General features: G+C 44.5%; 1 protein-coding gene across 7 annotated transcripts in view; it reads left to right on the forward strand.

The window, feature by feature from the left end:
* The window catches only part of CACNA2D3 (calcium voltage-gated channel auxiliary subunit alpha2delta 3), an 828,400-nt gene that overhangs the window by 765,260 nt on the left and 45,842 nt on the right, over positions 1 to 17,298 (forward strand). For 6 of the 7 annotated variants that reach the window (XR_004001243.1, XM_030569375.1, XM_030569373.1 and 3 more), the window contains 2 exons: positions 3,334 to 3,396; positions 8,709 to 8,779. Coding sequence is in view for 6 of the 7 variants with exons in the window: in XM_030569375.1 (XP_030425235.1) it covers positions 3,334 to 3,396; positions 8,709 to 8,779 (134 nt within the window). In the remaining variant the exon portion in view is untranslated. Of the gene's footprint in view, positions 1 to 3,333; positions 3,397 to 8,708; positions 8,780 to 12,276; positions 12,469 to 17,298 lie in introns of those variants that run through there. The other variant, XM_030569377.1, reaches the window with a different exon arrangement.

Genomic DNA, 17,298 nt, shown 5'->3' on the forward strand with positions numbered 1-17,298 from the left:
TGTTTTTATTTATTTCTGCGCTTTGGACAACCACTCTCTATGCAACTGTTTGTGTGGCTGCTAAAAAACTACAGTTGATCCGGCCACTCCATTGAAATGGGTGAATGGCATTTGAGCTGGATAAAGCGGCAAAATGAGGACACACGTGGATGGATTTTAAGCAGAAGACCACAACTTTTATTAAGTTAAACACAAGGGAGGAGAGCTACCTACCCATCACCAATTACTCCCCTATACTAAGTATTTAAGTGGTTCCAGTGTAGGGGATTACAGGGCTCCTATCATATAACCCATAACTCAGGGTAGACTCTCCTCAACCTACCCCAAGAATCAGCTCGCTGTGAGTCCTTCCACCTCCTGTGAGGAGGAAAAGGATACAGAAGGGTGGAGATTCATCCTGCAAGGGCCGCAAGGTCTCACTCTATCACATGAGCCTAGGACCCATCAGCAAAATCCCAGGTCTTCTACGTCTGAGAACTGTTCATGTTATCATTTTAACCATATTGGAAACCAGCCACAGGGGACATTAGCGACTAGCTTGGTCATACCTCTCCCCAGTGACAGTGCCTGGTATCACAGCTCCTGTCCATCCCATTCCCTCATATTCCATAGCCATAAGTCAGTGCCTCCATATGTGAAAGGTACATCGTCATCCCTGAAAAATTAAGGCCTATTGTAATAAATGACCCTATGCTGTACCACCAACCCCCTTGTCTTCACAGATATCCTGGTGACCTCCCAATTCACTTTCTTTCTAGCCTTGTCCACTTTGGGTGGTTTTGGAGCACCTTACCAACCTGCCTCACAAGCACTAGTGATCATATTAACCCAACCTCCAGCTATGATTGCCTAATCAAGCCAACAACCCTCTGCATTCTATCCCTTAAATCAATTCCCGTGCAGCTCCTGAGATCATTCTCCTCAAGGAGAATAACCAAAACACAAAGCAGGGCCATGTTGTTTGTCAATGACTCGATGCCTCTGCAGGCTTCTTTTGCTGAAACACTGGATGCATATGGTTTCAGCCCTGAAACCCAGCTGGAACCTATCTGCTGTCCTGGCTGCTTTTGGGTGAGTCCATTGCTTTGTAGATTGTCTGCTAGTCCAAATATTGGGTATATTTCGGATACCCACTATCTTCCTGCATTCTGACTGCTTCAACTGCTGCACCAGTGAGTAACACTGCTGCAGTAGAGCCACAAGAGGCCCGACATGGCTGGTGTTCCAGGTTAAATCCCTGGAGCTGGGAGATGTAGGCCAATCAGCAGCTCTGCACCCTAACTGGCCATTGGATGGCAAAGATTTCAAGCAGGGGAAGAGCTAACCAATGTCCTTCATCAAGTGTCTCATTCTCTTGCTGTGGGGCTGTCCCTCTTCACCAGCAGCCAAATCAACTTCCCCCACCCCCAGAGGTGCGTGGGTGACATGTTGATACACCCCTGTATGCATCAGGGCTGAATGTGCATTCTCTGTGCTGCTACCCTCCCTTGATGGATGCACCAGCAGAGAGTAGCTTTAGGGTAGATTTTTTTAAAGTGTTCCATGTTGGCCTAATTTAACTTCCAGTCTCATCCTTTTACTCACACTTGCAACCATCCACGAGTTGCAGTAACTTAACAACTCCCGACCTCCCAAACAGGCCATCAGCTAGACCCGCAGCATCTGCCAGGCTAGATTCCCATCCTAGTTGTGGGTGAATAGGATGGGGCTTCTGAAACAGAGCTGCAAAAGGCTCCACATGAGCTCCAGTTCCAGCATCAAAGCAACACCCTGTATCTGTGTTGTGGATGAGCAAAACTGATTGGAGTAATAAGTTCACCAAAGCTTTGCCCATTTGTTAGAAACAAACTGGAAACAGAAATTTCTGCAAAGTTGAGTTTTGGGGATAGGGGTTCACTGCCAGTATTTGACCAGAGTCCGAAGTATCAACATTCAACCTGAAAGTCTGCATAATATTGTCTCAGTATTTCCAGCCTGGACCAGAAGAGTAAATACTAGAAATCTTTTCATATTTCCAGTCCAATCCAGAAGGCTAAAGCGATTTAGGTATGTGTCTAAGCATTTGCTTATCTGAACTGGACCTCCAAACATAGTGAGTGAGCATGTATTATTACTTAGTGAACTTTATCTTCCGGATTGTCAAAGGCAAGGGCTGCTTCTTCTATAGTAATTTAACAACTCTCAACCAAGGTATGAATCAATAGTCACAGCATACATGTTGTGAAGAAGGCTATGGGCCTGATCATGTAGTTCTTACCCAGGCAAAACTCCCACTGAAGATAGGACTGCCGGATCAGGCTCTGTATTTAGCTGCTTTCAATTACCAAATTTTAGGACCATTTTCTTGTGTTGCTGTTGTGCAACACAGGATCCCTTTTATTACTGGCTGCATTTGGCCTGTGTGTGGTAGGAAAAGAAGACTTTGGATTAAAAGCTAATCCATGAAATTTACTATATTGGGAGCGATCCTGAATTTTTTAATGTAAATTTCACAAAGTGTATGGAACAATAACATTTTGCTGAGTTAGGCCTAGAGTAAAGATATGTTACAAATATAGTGTTGAAGTAGGTATCTGAAGTAATAATAAAGAGAAACTAACTTATACCAAGGTTTGAACTATACCTTGTATTTAAATTCTGCAGAACAGTAATTAAAATTTAGCCTCTAGCAGATCATTCTCTGAGGTTAAAGTTGTGTGGGGGAAGCACTGATTTGAGTTTACCTTACTTTATGCAATTTGTAAGTATGACCTACCTAAAGCTAACATTCCTACCCCTGATTCCAGGTCCCAATTAAAAACACAGTTTGAAAGCCCTTAGGAGACCTATGGGGCCTCTTTTACAGAAGCCTTTACCCCCTCTCATTCTATGAACAAATTAAAAAATATTACCTGGTCCCCTGCTGGTCCTCCAAGTTGACACTTTGTTTTCATTAATACATCATTAGGGTAATGACATTGTGCTGATGTTGTTCTCTAAATAGAGCATAAGCCATGAGGAACACCAGGGCTGTATGCCTTTGCATTCTTTGTTACAGGGAAATATTTTTAAAAATGTATTATTAAAATGTTGATTTTAAAAAAAATATTTTCAGTTCTGTTCGATAAGCTCTTGGTGTTGGGCATTTATGCATGAAGTATTCACTTAAGATACTTAATCATTGCTCTCAACTGCAACGTTGATTCACTTATAATTTATTTGAGCATTTACAATTACATAAGGCCCAAATGTTTATCTGTTTAGAGGACACGTGGGATTGAAATACATTACTTAATGAAATTAGTGAAATGCTTTAAAAACAAGACTTGAAATTGTGGCTTTATTATTTTGTAGGCAATTAACTGCTACCTCATAGATAACAATGGATTTATTTTAGTAGCTGAAGACTACAGACAGGTAAGTGGCATTAACCAGTCCCATATCACATGTTAGAAAAGATTTAGTTTTTGATTTTGTTTATTAAACATGGTCTTCAGTGTTGAAGCATTAAGACAATGATCCACATTTAAGGAATAAGTAGCGTGAGATTAAAAAGATCCCTCCCTCAAAGAATGTAACTTGCCTCTCAGAGGGCCTCAAAGAATTTCTAGCTCACAGTGGGGTGGGTCTGCTCTAAACTCATAAAGTTCAAATTGTAGAACTCTCTGCTGCAGAGGTGTCTGTTCCCCTTGAATAATTTTTACCTCGAGGAAGATGGTTCCACATGGAGTTTTTACCTCGTTTAGGAGGGTCTTACTCTCAAACTTGTAATAGTGAAATCCTACACTGTAAATCTGTTTGTTCCTAAGTTTCTGTGTTCTAAACCAGATTACTATCATTTAAGGTACAAGATTTAAACTTGGCATTCAGCACCACAATAAAGAGGACTAGGGTAAAATCAGGATCACTCCAGAGATTATTCAAAACATTAGATTGTTGTGACCATGGACAGCTGATTGGAAAATGGAAGACCAATGGCCTAACTCCGTAGCCCTTACTCAGCAAACACTCCCCGTCAACTTTTGCAGGATTTTTGCATGAGCAGCAGCAGCATCAGGCCCCACATGGAACAGGAATGTCCAGTACAGGCTCTCTTTTGGGTTGAACTCTGTGGAGTTGTGATCTGAAATTCCCATATTTCTGGCTGGATGTCAGCTGAATTAAGTTTGGTGAAGTAGGTTTACTGGAATGTAGAGCCTTAAATTCCTTTCAGAGACATCTTCCCTCCCACTGACCCTTCCTCCCACAAAAAAGAATCATACTTGGGCTGACCAGACTGGTCACTTTCACCACTGCAATTCAATAGTGGGCAGCGGTGAAACTGACAAGAATCATGTTAATTCAGTCAGCAGCTTCGCTTCCAGCACCCTTGGCACCATAGCAACTTTTTTATGCTGACTGCCTCAGAGTCGGAGACCCCAGGGCTTCCACACTCCTGTGCCAGCAGGCTCTCCAAGCTGTGTGAAGCCAGCTGGCATAGCAGTCTGGAAGCCCTGGAGCCCCCAGCTCTGAAGCACTCCATATGGTGGGGCTGCCAAAGAGCTGGGATCCTGGAAGCCCTGGGGTCCCAACTCTGAGGCAATCAGTCAGGGGGGCTGCCAAGGAGCCAAGCAGATGAGATGGTAGGAAATTAGCAAGGTTTCCTTGCGAAACCTGCCTGACAGGCAAATTTTGAAACCTTCCTATGTTATATTAGATTCATCAAAATCAACAAGTTTCTGTAAAATTTTTCACTTGTGACAGATCAATGTTTTCCGGTGGAAAAATGTTTGGTTGAAAACCTTCCAATCAGCTCTATTTCAAAGCCTATTCTGACTGCATCACAAGCAGGCACTCTCATAGCAGTATCATGGGCACAGAGGCAGAAATTGACTTTGACCCTCCCCCACAAAGGAAGCAAGGCAGATATTTAGTGCTGGGAATGGGTGTAATGGGCACGACAATTAGGGTCCACACTTTTGTTACTCTACCAGATGCTGGAAGGGCTGGAATGGGATTGAATAGAGGCAGCCAGTGAGTGTGGTCCAGGGCTGCTGGCACATTTGCAGTGTCCTCAGAAGAACTGCATTAGGGGAGCAAGGAGAGGTATTTCTGCTGTGGTAGGTTGAGTGGCACTGCTCAGCTGTTCATTCTCAGGACAATAGTAGAAATTCTCTCCTACCTGGCAGCAAAGAGATTCACCCACAGCAGGATCTAGGGGCAGACCCTGAGCTAGTAGTTCCTGCACATGAACTGAAAGAGTAAGAAAATGATGCCATGGGGTGGACTCAACCCACAAGAACAGACTCGTACTGCACAGGAGCTGGGATTAACAGCAATTGAGAGGGGCAACCAGGCCTCCAAACTCAGAAGTGAGTAGAGGACTCTCCTTCTGGGTGCCTTCTGATGCATGTACACACACACCCCTTCACAACCTCTACACACAAGTAATGTCATAGACATTCAGCTTCCTGGACTTTCTTTCCTCTGCAGATGGGCTGATTACTCTGACCTCTCCCAGCCCCTCTCCCTCACAGTCCTCCTGCTACCAGCAGACCTTCCCTGTCCAGCCTCTCCTTACCCACTTGCTCCTATTGACCCATCCTCTCCTCCCTAATCCCATCCTGGCCCCCACAATAAACACAAACAGAAACACAAAACAAAGAACCTTCCAGTAACCTGACATTTGCCAGCCTGATCCTTTGCATGTGTGTCATAATCCTTCCTCCCACCTCCTGGTATGTCTTGTTTATTTAACTATTACGCTCTTCAGGGTGCGGTCCATGTCTGCCCATGTGTTTGTACAGCAGCCAGCAAATGGGGCCCATGTCCTACCTAGTGCTCAGAGGAGCTACCACCACTGTCACCACCAAAAAAACCCAAAACCATGTCTCTTGTAGAGGAAAGGAGAACAGTGGGTGAGAACAACATGGTGCTGCTGCAAGGACGTGGAGCAGGTGAATGGGTAGGAAGTCTGTTACAGCAGCACCACAGGTAAGCGAAGCCAGTAAAAAAAAAACAACAACACAGAAACACAAAGACCGCATCATTGGCAAGAGCCATGGACCCCCGGCCCTCAGCTGCCACTTCGCACACCTGTGTTGTACCCACTCCCCAGCAGTTGATGGGATGAGAGATTTACTGGCCCCTGTTTCTATCATGCCTAGCACTAGCAATAAGTAGGGTCCTACCAAATTCACGGCCATGAACAACGCATCACGGACTGTGAAATCTGGTCTCCACCCATGAAATCTGGTATTTTGTTTGCTTTTACCCTATACTATACAGATTTCACAGGAGAGATCAGTATTTCTCAAATTGGAGATCCTGACCCAAAAGGGAATTGCCGGGGGGCCATAAAGTTATTTTAGGGGTCTCACGGTATTTCCACCCTTACTCCTGCATTTCCTTCAGAGCTGGGTAGCCAGAGAGTGGTGGCTGTTGGCTGGGTACCCAGTTCTGAAGGCAGTGTCCCGCCAGAAGCAGCGCAGAAGTAAGAGTGGCAATACCATACCTTGCCACCCTTACTTCTGCACTGATACCTTCAGAGCTGATTAGCTGGAGAGTGGTGGCTGCTGACTGAGGGCCCAGCTCTGCAGGCAGCAGCATAGAGGTAGGGATGGCAATACCAGACCCTGCCGTCCTTCCTTCCTTGCTGCTGCTGGTGGCGGCTCTGCCTGCAGAGCTGGGCAGCTGGAGATTGTCGGCTGCTGGCTGGTAGCCCAGCTCTGAAGGCAGCACCGCCACCAGCAGCAGTGCAGAAGTAAGGGTAGCAGTTCTGCAACCCCCCTACAATAAACTTGCAAACACCTGCCCCAAACTCCTTTTTGGTCAGGATCCCTACAATTACAGCACTGTGAAATTTAAGATTTAAATAGCTGAAATCACAAACTTTACTATTTTAAAAATCCTATGACCATGAAACTGATCAAAATGGACCGTGAATATGGTAGGGCCCTAGCAATAAGACTCTGTCTTCCCATAATCCTTTGCTGCGCACCACACAAAGCTGTCTCCTTTGTGCATGAGGAGGAGGGGCACTATCAGTTACTCTAATATCTGGGATTCTCCTTCTCTGCTGATATTTGGAGGACTCCTGCTTCAGAAGTAACTAGAGCAACTCTAAGCAGGGCTGGCTCCAGGCACCAGCTCAGGAAGCAAGTGCTTGGGGCGGCCAGTGGATGGGATGGCATGTCTGGGTCTTCGGCGGCGAGTCCCTTGATCCCTCTCGGAGGGAAGGACTGCCACTGAATTGCCACCGAAGAATCAAGCGGCGCAGTAGAGCTGCCGACAAAGTGCCGCCAATCACGGCTTTTTTTTTTTCCTTCACTGTTTGGGGCGGCAAAAAAGCTGGAGCCAGCCCTGGCTCTAAGAGCCATGCCTCACACCTGGGCAATACATTTCTTTACTTGATCTAAACTAAGCCATTCAAATGTTTTAAAAAAAACACAAACTGTGTAAAGGTTACTGATTTCTGAGGAGAAGCTAATGTTTAAAAATGTAAAAAGAGTATTCTGAGTGAGCTGTCCTTTAAATGCCTGAATGCAACTGACTCATGACTTGGCAAATCAGATTTGCTGCTTTCTAATGTTATACCAGCCTTTCCTGGTCTGGGCTAGTTTGATGCTGTCTGATTTCCTGTCTTGCAATTAGGATAATTCTTCTTTATCATCAATCACCTAGTGCTATTGAAACTGGTGCATTTAATCACATAAAATAAAAATGTTCTCCTTGCCCCTAGCAGGCTTTACACACTCATGTGTTTTGAAAAATGTCACAGGTTTCCCCTCAGTGAAAAAGGCAATACTTGCTCTTTAGACAGAGAAATGCCTCTTGGCTAGGTCTGTAACTTTTCTGTCTGCAAACTCCCAGGTGTATAGTTGAGGTCAAGTAAGTTACTTGTAATGAAAACTAGGGTCTAGTTATTCATGCCCTTTCCTCCCCTGTCCCCTAAATTCTGGTATTTTCCCCCTTTAAACAGTGCAAAGACCATGTCCAACTCTTCTGTGAACTGAGGTCCTGAAATAAAAACACCATCCCTACACTGGAAAAAGACACTGGCTTGCACATGCATGATTCTTTACAGCTCCATTTGCACAGCTGTCAAGACCAGGCCTAATGGATAATGGGGTCTCTTCCAGATTGTATATCAAATTCATAACAGGAATGTTTGTTTTCTCATCAGAGATTTGTCTTCGTTATTCCACATCTTTTCATTTACTGAACAAAGGCAAAATGGATCGTTCATTGAGATGAGTGGTTTTAAGCAGGAAATGACTCTGAATGGGGTGAAAATTTATAGCATTGGTGAAATGTAATGTTCCAGCTCAATAAACAGGTCATGCAGGAATTATAAACAATGCTTTTTTATGACCATTTAGGAAATCCTTTCAAAACCAGTTTATATCTTTATGGAGTAGCATTTTAATCACAAGGGTTTGTGATCAGATTAGTTGCATTTTCTTTACAAGCTTGAGATTTGGGTGGTTTTTATTTCTGACATTAGATGTTATATAATGTACCTCAATCCATTGTATAAACTCTCCTGCTCAGGGGGTTACCTTGTAATCCCCATAACTTGTCATGACTGTTAAGTCCTTTTCAATTTTTATGTAGCAGTAGCCCTGAAAATCTATCTATGTAACTGTCAAAGCCACTATTGTCAGATCTTAGGATATGCCAGTTTAAATTGTATCCACTCTTTTTTTGCATTTATCCCACTTCTGGTCATTTATGTTCTTCCTCCTCAGACTGGGAACTTTTTTGGTGAGATCGAGGGGGCTGTGATGAACAAATTGCTAACAATGGGCTCCTTTAAAAGGTAAGAATTTTACAACTCTCTCTCCCTTAAAAAAGGTTTGTATAAATAAAATAAAATAAAACCACGTTCAAATAAAACAAGCTCAAAGTTGACTGAGTGGCTGGATTCTGCTTGTGCTCATGTTCCAGGTGATCTTTGTAATTTGATGCCAGATGCATGGACTGTTACAAGTCTTGGAGACTTGGCTTACAGTTAGTTTCCTGTTACCACAGTATAGCTTATTGGAGTATGGTTCTGAAGTAAGAATCTGAGTCCAATCCTGTTCCCATTGACTTCAGTGGGAGCAGAATTGGGCCCTATATACTGCAGTGTAGCTTAAACAGATTTTTAAAGCAAGTCACAGAGGAAATAGAATACAATTTAACCTATAGAAATCTGGAGAGTCTCCTATTTAGAAAAGACAAGCCAGAAAAGACAAAAGTGTCCCAGAGATAAAGGGGAAGGAGTTGCTTCTCAATGATTTATTTTCACTCACATTTGCTATCTCAGCCTTGCAAAATTATCTTGAAAATTGGCCAGGCCAGGCAAAAAATCTACATACTGGGCCTTACCAACATCATAATGAAAAACAAATGATTATTTTATGTGCCCATCAAAATAAATTACTCACTTCAGGGAAGTGGGCATGTAGAATTTTGCAAGAATATGTTAACCTTGTCTCCCAACTCAGTACTAGATTCTGCCTGGTTTTTACACAGCTTGAAATAGCCTCCCTCCATCCCTTCACCATTGTATGCCACATATACCAGCTGGGAAGAACTGTAGTCCTTGGATTTAGGACTACTCCCTAATTATTCCCCTGTGGAAAACTAGTATAAAGGAAGCAAAACGGGATGAAGCCATAGACAGAACCAAGCCTATGTTCCCAATCCCTACCAGCCAGTGAAGCTGGCCAGCTGCACAGAGGGAGGGAGAAGAGTATGCTGCACCTCTTAAAGAGGTGTGGTAGTTTGTGGTTCCCTTGTGCAACAGGAAGCTCATTCTCTTTGGGTATGTCTACACTGCAGTTGAGAGGTGTAATTGCAGCATGCGTTGACATACCCCAGCTAGCTTTGATCTAGGTAAGTCAAAGTTAGCTCAAGTAACAATAGCGCTGAAGCTGAGCAGCAGGGGTGGTGGCTACTCAAGTATGTATCCAGGATTCTGGGCAGGTGAAGCAAGCCCACCCACCACCCATCCCGCTGTCAGTGCTGTGGTTCTCAAGCTAGCCTTGATTTTAAAGCTAGCTCGGGTATGTCTATACTTGCTGCAGTCACACATCCTGATTGTAGCATGGTCATATCCGTAGAGATTGTATGCTTCCTGTGTGCTTGTTGGGCTGGACAGTGGTGCATCACACACAGTAAAGAGCTCTCCCAAAATGAGAAGATCTATCACTCAGTGAATAGTCTGAAATCCTAGTTTTCTGATGGTGGCAACCTTCATTCTGCTGGCAAAGGAATTATTTGTTTACTGTTACATTTTCAATAATTATTATGGAATGAAGTGAACTAATTCCTATTTACTAAATGGGTTCTGCGATGGTAGGACAAGAAGCAAGCCATCTTATTTAATCCAAGTTAAAAATTGATGTTAAATGCAAAGGATAATGCTTCGCCTCCATACCTTTGCTTTTCTCCTACCCAGCAGAATATTGGCATTTTAAATAGGTGTTCAACCAGAACTTCAGTGATGCTGAGCTCCATGATTGACATAAATGAAGTGAAGAATCCATCTAGTGTGCAGCTATAGCCAACTTGGAATGGCTAATTGGCTCATGTTTAGCTAGAGGCACCTAGAAAGAATGAAGTCAACATCAAATCCAGTGACTGAGAGTGACTGAGCTGCATGCTGAAAGCAAAATTTAAACACAGTGAGTGGATTATTTAAACAGAATAAGCTGGCTGTTGCCCGTGAATTTAAAAAATGGGTTAGAATCAAACTGGTATAATTACACTAAGTGAGCCACCTGCTCTTTCTGTGGTACAGCAGATAGCACTGTGCAGCAGAAAGTAAACTCACTTTCCTCTGGGGTACACAAGGCTTTTAAAAAGAATCCTCCCACCAATATGGAGTGAGAACTTTTCTTGGGTTTGTAATGAACATTAATCAGACGTGTTCCTTGTTTAAAGGTTATTGTTTTCTTTTTGCTTTACCTTAATGTATTGCTTTATTTTTATTTCAAATCAGAGAGAAAAAGCATGTAAGGGCTTGGAGGGGAACTCTGCATTCTGGGCACTGATGCCGTGTGAGCGCAGCAGAGCAGTTGCCATAAATATTATGTACATCATATTTCCTATTATTATGGTTATTGTGGAGATCAGATTAGAGAGCAGGCTCTAATCTGCCTCTATATTCTTTGGAGTTTTTCTCTGATGATTTCCAGAGCCATCCTCTATTCCACTTTGCTGCCTATATGTTGTCTACTTTCCAGCAGATGTGTGTGCTATAAAAACTGTTATCTGAGCTGTTTGTGCTCCTCAGTGGCTTAGCTGGCAAAGTGCAGGCTTCCATTATGCCTGGACCCGCACCATAAAACATAAAAGGCAGTTATTGACACCCCCTAGGAAATGGGAGTTCTAAAGTTCCTCTTGAACCTGCCTGTCCTGAGTGGCAGTACAAAGAGATTCCACCACATCACAGATTCATGCTAATTATCACACAAACTAAGGGCCCAATCCTACAAAGGGATGGGATGATCTCTTGTGATATGCTGAGTTCCCTCAACTTCCATTGGATAACAGAGCACTCAGTACTTCTCACGATCAGGCTGGAAGCATTGGGCAAAAGGAGGTTATTTCCCTAAGTCCACATTTGTTTTCATCATGTACCTGGGTATTCACAAAATCCATACGTTGGCTGTCTGTATTTTAATGTGAAACTTCGAGTGGAACCAAAAAGTCTTTTTCTTAGACTGAGTAGTGCACTTCCGTTGATCTTCTTACATTGAACTTTATGTTCAGGAAAATATATACTCTATTTTTTAGCAAATTACCTCCATAATCACATGGCCTGTTGACTGTTAAGTCCATAGTTATCAAATCATTGTCTACTGTACATTCTGTATAATGCACACAATTCAATATTAAAGTGTCATTTAAACGCATTACCAATTAAATTAAGATGTACATGTGGAAGGAACTGAATTGATATAATCTGAAAATCTGCAGCTTTTATAGGTACTGAAACTATCTTAACATGAAAAACTTCTTCTCAATTAAAAAGATTTTCTACAAGACACAATATACTTTAGCTTTTTGAAAGAGTCACACCATACTGTTCATGGAAATAGTGTGAAGTGCTATTTGTTTGCTGAAAGAAAAGTGTACAGTGTGGAAAAGCCTACAAATAAGAGATCCATGAATGAATATGTATCTAAAAGGGATGAACTGAGTAAAAATGGAAGAGAAAGCCTCAGGTCTAGTCTGACAAAAAGTCCCCCCAAAGTTCTTCACTAAGATCTAAAAATGAGGACGTTTTAAAGGCAAATATGACACAGTATCCTCTCCTCTTGACAGTTCTGTTTCCATCAGGCAGTCTCCTGGCCTCTGCAGAAGGACCTCTACCTCGGTATTTAATCATGTTGTCAGAACATAAGACCAAACTGGTGGACACCTGGATTCCAGCTTTCCCAGATGCTAAGGCTCACTCTAACAATTTCTTGTTGCTCTGAGGGCTCCTCTTGCTGCTCGCCTTCCCCTGCTTCTTTCATTTATCTTTCTTTATGTGCTTCCTAGTGAATAATGCATGCTCTTGGTGCTCTTAAAGTATGGTACATTCCAAACCTCTTACCGTTTTCTCTCTCTCTCTCTCTCTTTTGCGCACACACACACACACACACACACACACACACACACACACACACACACACACACACACACACACACACACACACACACACACACACACACACACAAAAAATCTTTTGATTAGCTTATAAATTAAGTTTAGTGGAAGTTCTCCAAACCTTAGAAATGTTTTGCTTCCTGGTTATAATCCTAACTATCCTATGAAATTCTGAAAGCTTTGAAAAGATACATGCAAAACAGGAAAGCATTTTTGAATCCAATTACTGGAAGAAGAATAACGTAGTGGGTTACCCCACTCCCTTTCAGACATAACAGATTTCTAAAGAAGCATGTTCACCTGTGCACCATGGGGCATTTTAACATGTACGCTCCTTGACTGTGACATTAACTTTTAATTAAACGTGCTGGGAATATTTTAAAAGATAAATGTTATATTTGCAAGTCTGGTTTTCTCTAATTTAGTGCTTAGCTTCCTACTGGATAGACTGATTGATTTATTTGTTGGTATTCGAAACCATTGAAAAATGCAGTGACTTTTTATCAGCAATTTTTTTTATGAATGTAAGTATGCACTTTGGAGGAGACTAGTACTGTGAGTGAAGGGGCAGTGAAGAAGAGGTTTAATGTAGCTGTTTTCACCTGTACAAAATGTGAACATTATTTTGCTAGTCCAGAGGAAAATAGTCCTTATTTTTGATGTATTTAGTTGCTGCAGTCCCCAGGGCCTGTTTCTGCTCACACTGAAGAAGTCAATGAAAATCTCCCATTGACTTTGAGCAGGATCAGACCCGACATATACCCCAAAAGTATGTAATAAAATATGACAAATTAATACAGTCAGGTGCACAGTTGTGGGAGAGGAGGGTTGTTGCTGGTTTTGGTGGGGTTTTTTGGTTAACAAAAATGCCCTGCACAATAGGCCTCATTCCTAATCTGTGCACAATCTCTAGGCATTAAAGATAGTTTGGTCTCCACATCTTACCTAATAACATTGCCAGAAAGAGGAGCCGTGTTCTGACTGTTTGAATTGCCCAGCTGTATTTCTTGACATGTACTCTTGTCACTTTTTCATGGCTCTGTGGTATGCTCTCAGCCCATCTGATATCTAAGATTCACTGGGTTATCACTGAGTTTGGACATGGTTTAGACTTTAGATCTGCGTGAATTTTACTACCACTTTCATATAGTATATTAATATATATGGGAATATCTTTACCCAACTGTAAGGCCCCAAACATGTGTGCTGTGTAAAAGAGTCCTTGTTCTGCATACTCAAACTAAACGTCGAGTTGTAGCCTTTATAAATGTTATGCTTTGCAGTAGCTTGGCAATTGGAAGCAGTTAAAAACTAGTTCAGCTCTTCTCCTAAGTACAGCCAAAGACGTGCTGACAAGTTATTTTTGTCAAAGGCATAATTTATTTTTATTTTTTTAACTGAATTTAGTAGTGATGAAAGGTGCTGGATTGACAGCCCTGGAGACTATAATAATCTGTTTGTCTGTCCTTACACTGTTCAGCCAGTGACCTACAGGGCCACCTCTAGGCCTGAGAGGCTAGTTCACTCTCCATGCTCATTAAATCTTGCCCTTCTGCTGAGAATTCAAGCAAGGATGCCAATTGTGTTTGAGGAGGTGAACATCTGTCCATTGGAACTGGACTGAGACCCACCAATGCATTTCACAGAGGCCACTGAGTACCCTTCATATAATAGCTATTCTGTCAGGGCCACCCGGGGGTGGGGCAAGTGGGGCAATTTGCCGCAGGGCACCACAAGAGTTTTCAGGGGACACAAGAGTTTTCAGCGCACCTTCGACGGCAGGTCCTTCAGTGCTGCCGAACACACCCAGAGCGAATGAAGGACCCGCTGCCAAAGGCCTGGAGCTGCTTCTGCTCCGGGTCTTCGGTGGCAATTCGGCAGCGAGGGCTCCTTCTGCTCTGGGTCTTTGGCAGCAGGTCCTTCACTCTGGGACCCGCCGCCAAAGTGCCCCGAAGACCCCAGGCCTCCTGAATCCTCTGGGCTGCCCTGTATTCAGTCACTGTCTACCTGGGTGGGATTTCAACTCTCAGCCTAGAGGTTAAATTCCATGTCCCCTACTGGTCACCTGAATCATCCAGTCACCTAATGGTAATAATTTTACAACATTTATTTGCAATGTACTGTGCATGTTTCATCACATAGCTGAAAAATAGTTCGTTGTAAAGTACCATAGTGTTGTCCGCTGACCCTTGGGAATCTGAGTATGCAGTACCTGCATTCATTATGGGATCATGATTAGGTGATATTAAAAGGAGTGTTAGAGGCGAATCTAACAGTTGCTCACAGGCACATCCATTAAGCTAAGATGACTCAGGGTCAGAATTTTTTAGTTTGCTAAATTTTGGAAGAAGATTGTGTTAATTACTCACTTTGGCACAGGGCTACTCTCATTGACAATTTCCTTGCTTTCCTTTGTGGGCATTTTCTCCTTTCTTAAGAGAATTGGGGCTTGCACAAGTTACAAGACAGAACCATATTAAGCTTGTTATTCATATAAATTACATATATGCCATAATATCTTGAATTGGTAAGAAAATTAGTATCTTTTATTCAGTTGCATATCTTTGCTAGTATATTTGTAAATAAGATTCTTCTTCAAGTGATTGCTCATGTGTATTACGTAGTAGGTGTGCGTGCTCGCCATGTGCACCGGTGCCAGAAGCATTTTCCCTTAGTGGTATCCGTACTGCAGGAGCACTGCGGTGACCCCTGGAGTGGTGCCTGTATATCCCACTATAAGGGGAGCCATGGGCTCCCCCCACCCTCAGTTCCTTCTTGCCACCAGTGAAGGTCGTCGGAACTTTGTGCTCCAGCTCTGCTGCAGCCTTTTCTTCTCGACCTTAGTGGCACCGTTCATGGATCATTTCTCCAGTCGTCCAGGATTCAAGTCATGCGACTCCTGTCGCTGCTTGGTGCCTAAGAGTGACCCGCACGCTGAGTGTCTCCGCTGCCTGGGTGAGACTCACATCAGCAACCATTGTAAGATCTGCAGGTCGTTCAAGCCAAGGACTAAGAAGGAGAAAGACATTAGACTTCAAGCTCTCCTGATGGAGTCAGTGCTGGCCCCAACGCCAGCACACCAGTCAGACTCGGCACCGGCCACCGCCTCGTCGGTGCATAGCAAGGCCCCTTCGACCAGTCGGCACCACTCTCCCTCCAAAAAGCAAGAGAAGGGCCCTCCCTCACAGCGGCTCCATGACAAGGAAAATGCTGATCCTGCGTTGGGTTGCCCTCGGACCCCCTGGGCTCAAGACCTCCGACTTATGTGGAGTAGAGCAGCCTGGCACTGTCGGCCCGTGCATCCCCACCAGTATGGCTGGCATCGATGCTGGAGGTGAAGCAGGCTGCAAAGGACATTATGAGCCCTCCAGTCCCGAGCACACAGACGGACATGGGCCGCAGGTCTCATGGCAAGCCTCCATTGGGTGCCCACCAGACCTCCCCTGCCAGTCACAGTTCCCATTCTGAGGATCACTCCTCGCACCGCTCGGCACACAGTGGCCGCTCATCTTGCAGCTCCCGCCCACCCTCAACGCCAGCCAGATCATCCGGGTCGCCGTCGGGACGGGAGTCACAAGGACCCCTGACACCTCCTGCCAGTGAGCATAGGTACCAAGAGAGGCACCGGGAACACTCCCCTGTGCAGCGTGGGTACTGCAGCAACTCTTGACGGGATAGACATCATTGTTCCCATTCCAGCTCCCGATCAACTAGACATCATGCTTGAGACTCCCCCTGGGGTGCCTCAGCACTGGGACACCGGACCTCGTGTCGCCATCACGGGTACCAAAGTAGTTCTTCAGGCGAGTACTATTCCTCGACATCGAGGCCCAGGTCCCGAGGGAGATGGCATCACAGGCACCATTTCTACCGCTCCCGGGGCACCGAGCATTCGTCAGCAACCTTGGCCTTGGTACCCAGCCACCCATCCTCGGTTCATGCTGTTCAGCCAGGACAGATAGTGCCACTGGGCTCTCAGCTGGGTCAATGGCAAGGGGCCCTGTGGCAGAGACAGGGGCTCGTTCGGTCGCCAGAGCATCTTAGGCTTCATCAGCCTTGTCTGGCTGCTTACAGGACAAGTCGGCGGGTCATGAGTCGGTGGACCCGCGCCGGGACTCTGATCTGGGGCTCGACACCCCGACACCGACCAAGGCTCTTGGCTCTGTGCAGGCCCTCTCCCCGGCACCGGATGACACCATATCGGTGCCTCCACCATCAGTCCCACAGGAGGACTTCAAAATACACCAAGACCTGCTAAAGCGGGTGCAGCTGCAGGCCAAGGAGATGGAGGGTCCATCCAATTCCCTCTTCAACATTCTGTCTCCCTTGGCACTTGGCCTCGTGGCTCTGCCCCTGCACCAGGGTATTGCCAACATCTCCAACATCCTGTGGCGAACCCCTGCTTCCTTGGCCCTATCTCCAAGAAGGTGGAGAGGAAATACCTTGTGCTGACCAAGGACCACGAATACCTCTATTCCCACCCGGCACCCAACTTGCTCATGGTGGAATTGGTAAACCACAGGGAGCGACAGGGCCAGCCTGCACCCACATCCAAAAATAAGGATGCCAGACGGCTGGACTCCTTTGAGAGAAAGCTTTGTTCCTCTGTGAGTTTCCAGCTTAGGGTAGCCAACTACCAGGCCTTACTGAGCAGGTATGACTTTAACCTTTGGGAGTCTCTGCCTAAGTTCAAG

This window comes from Gopherus evgoodei, chromosome 7, assembly GCF_007399415.2.
Source record: "Gopherus evgoodei ecotype Sinaloan lineage chromosome 7, rGopEvg1_v1.p, whole genome shotgun sequence".
NCBI lineage: Eukaryota > Metazoa > Chordata > Testudines > Testudinidae > Gopherus > Gopherus evgoodei.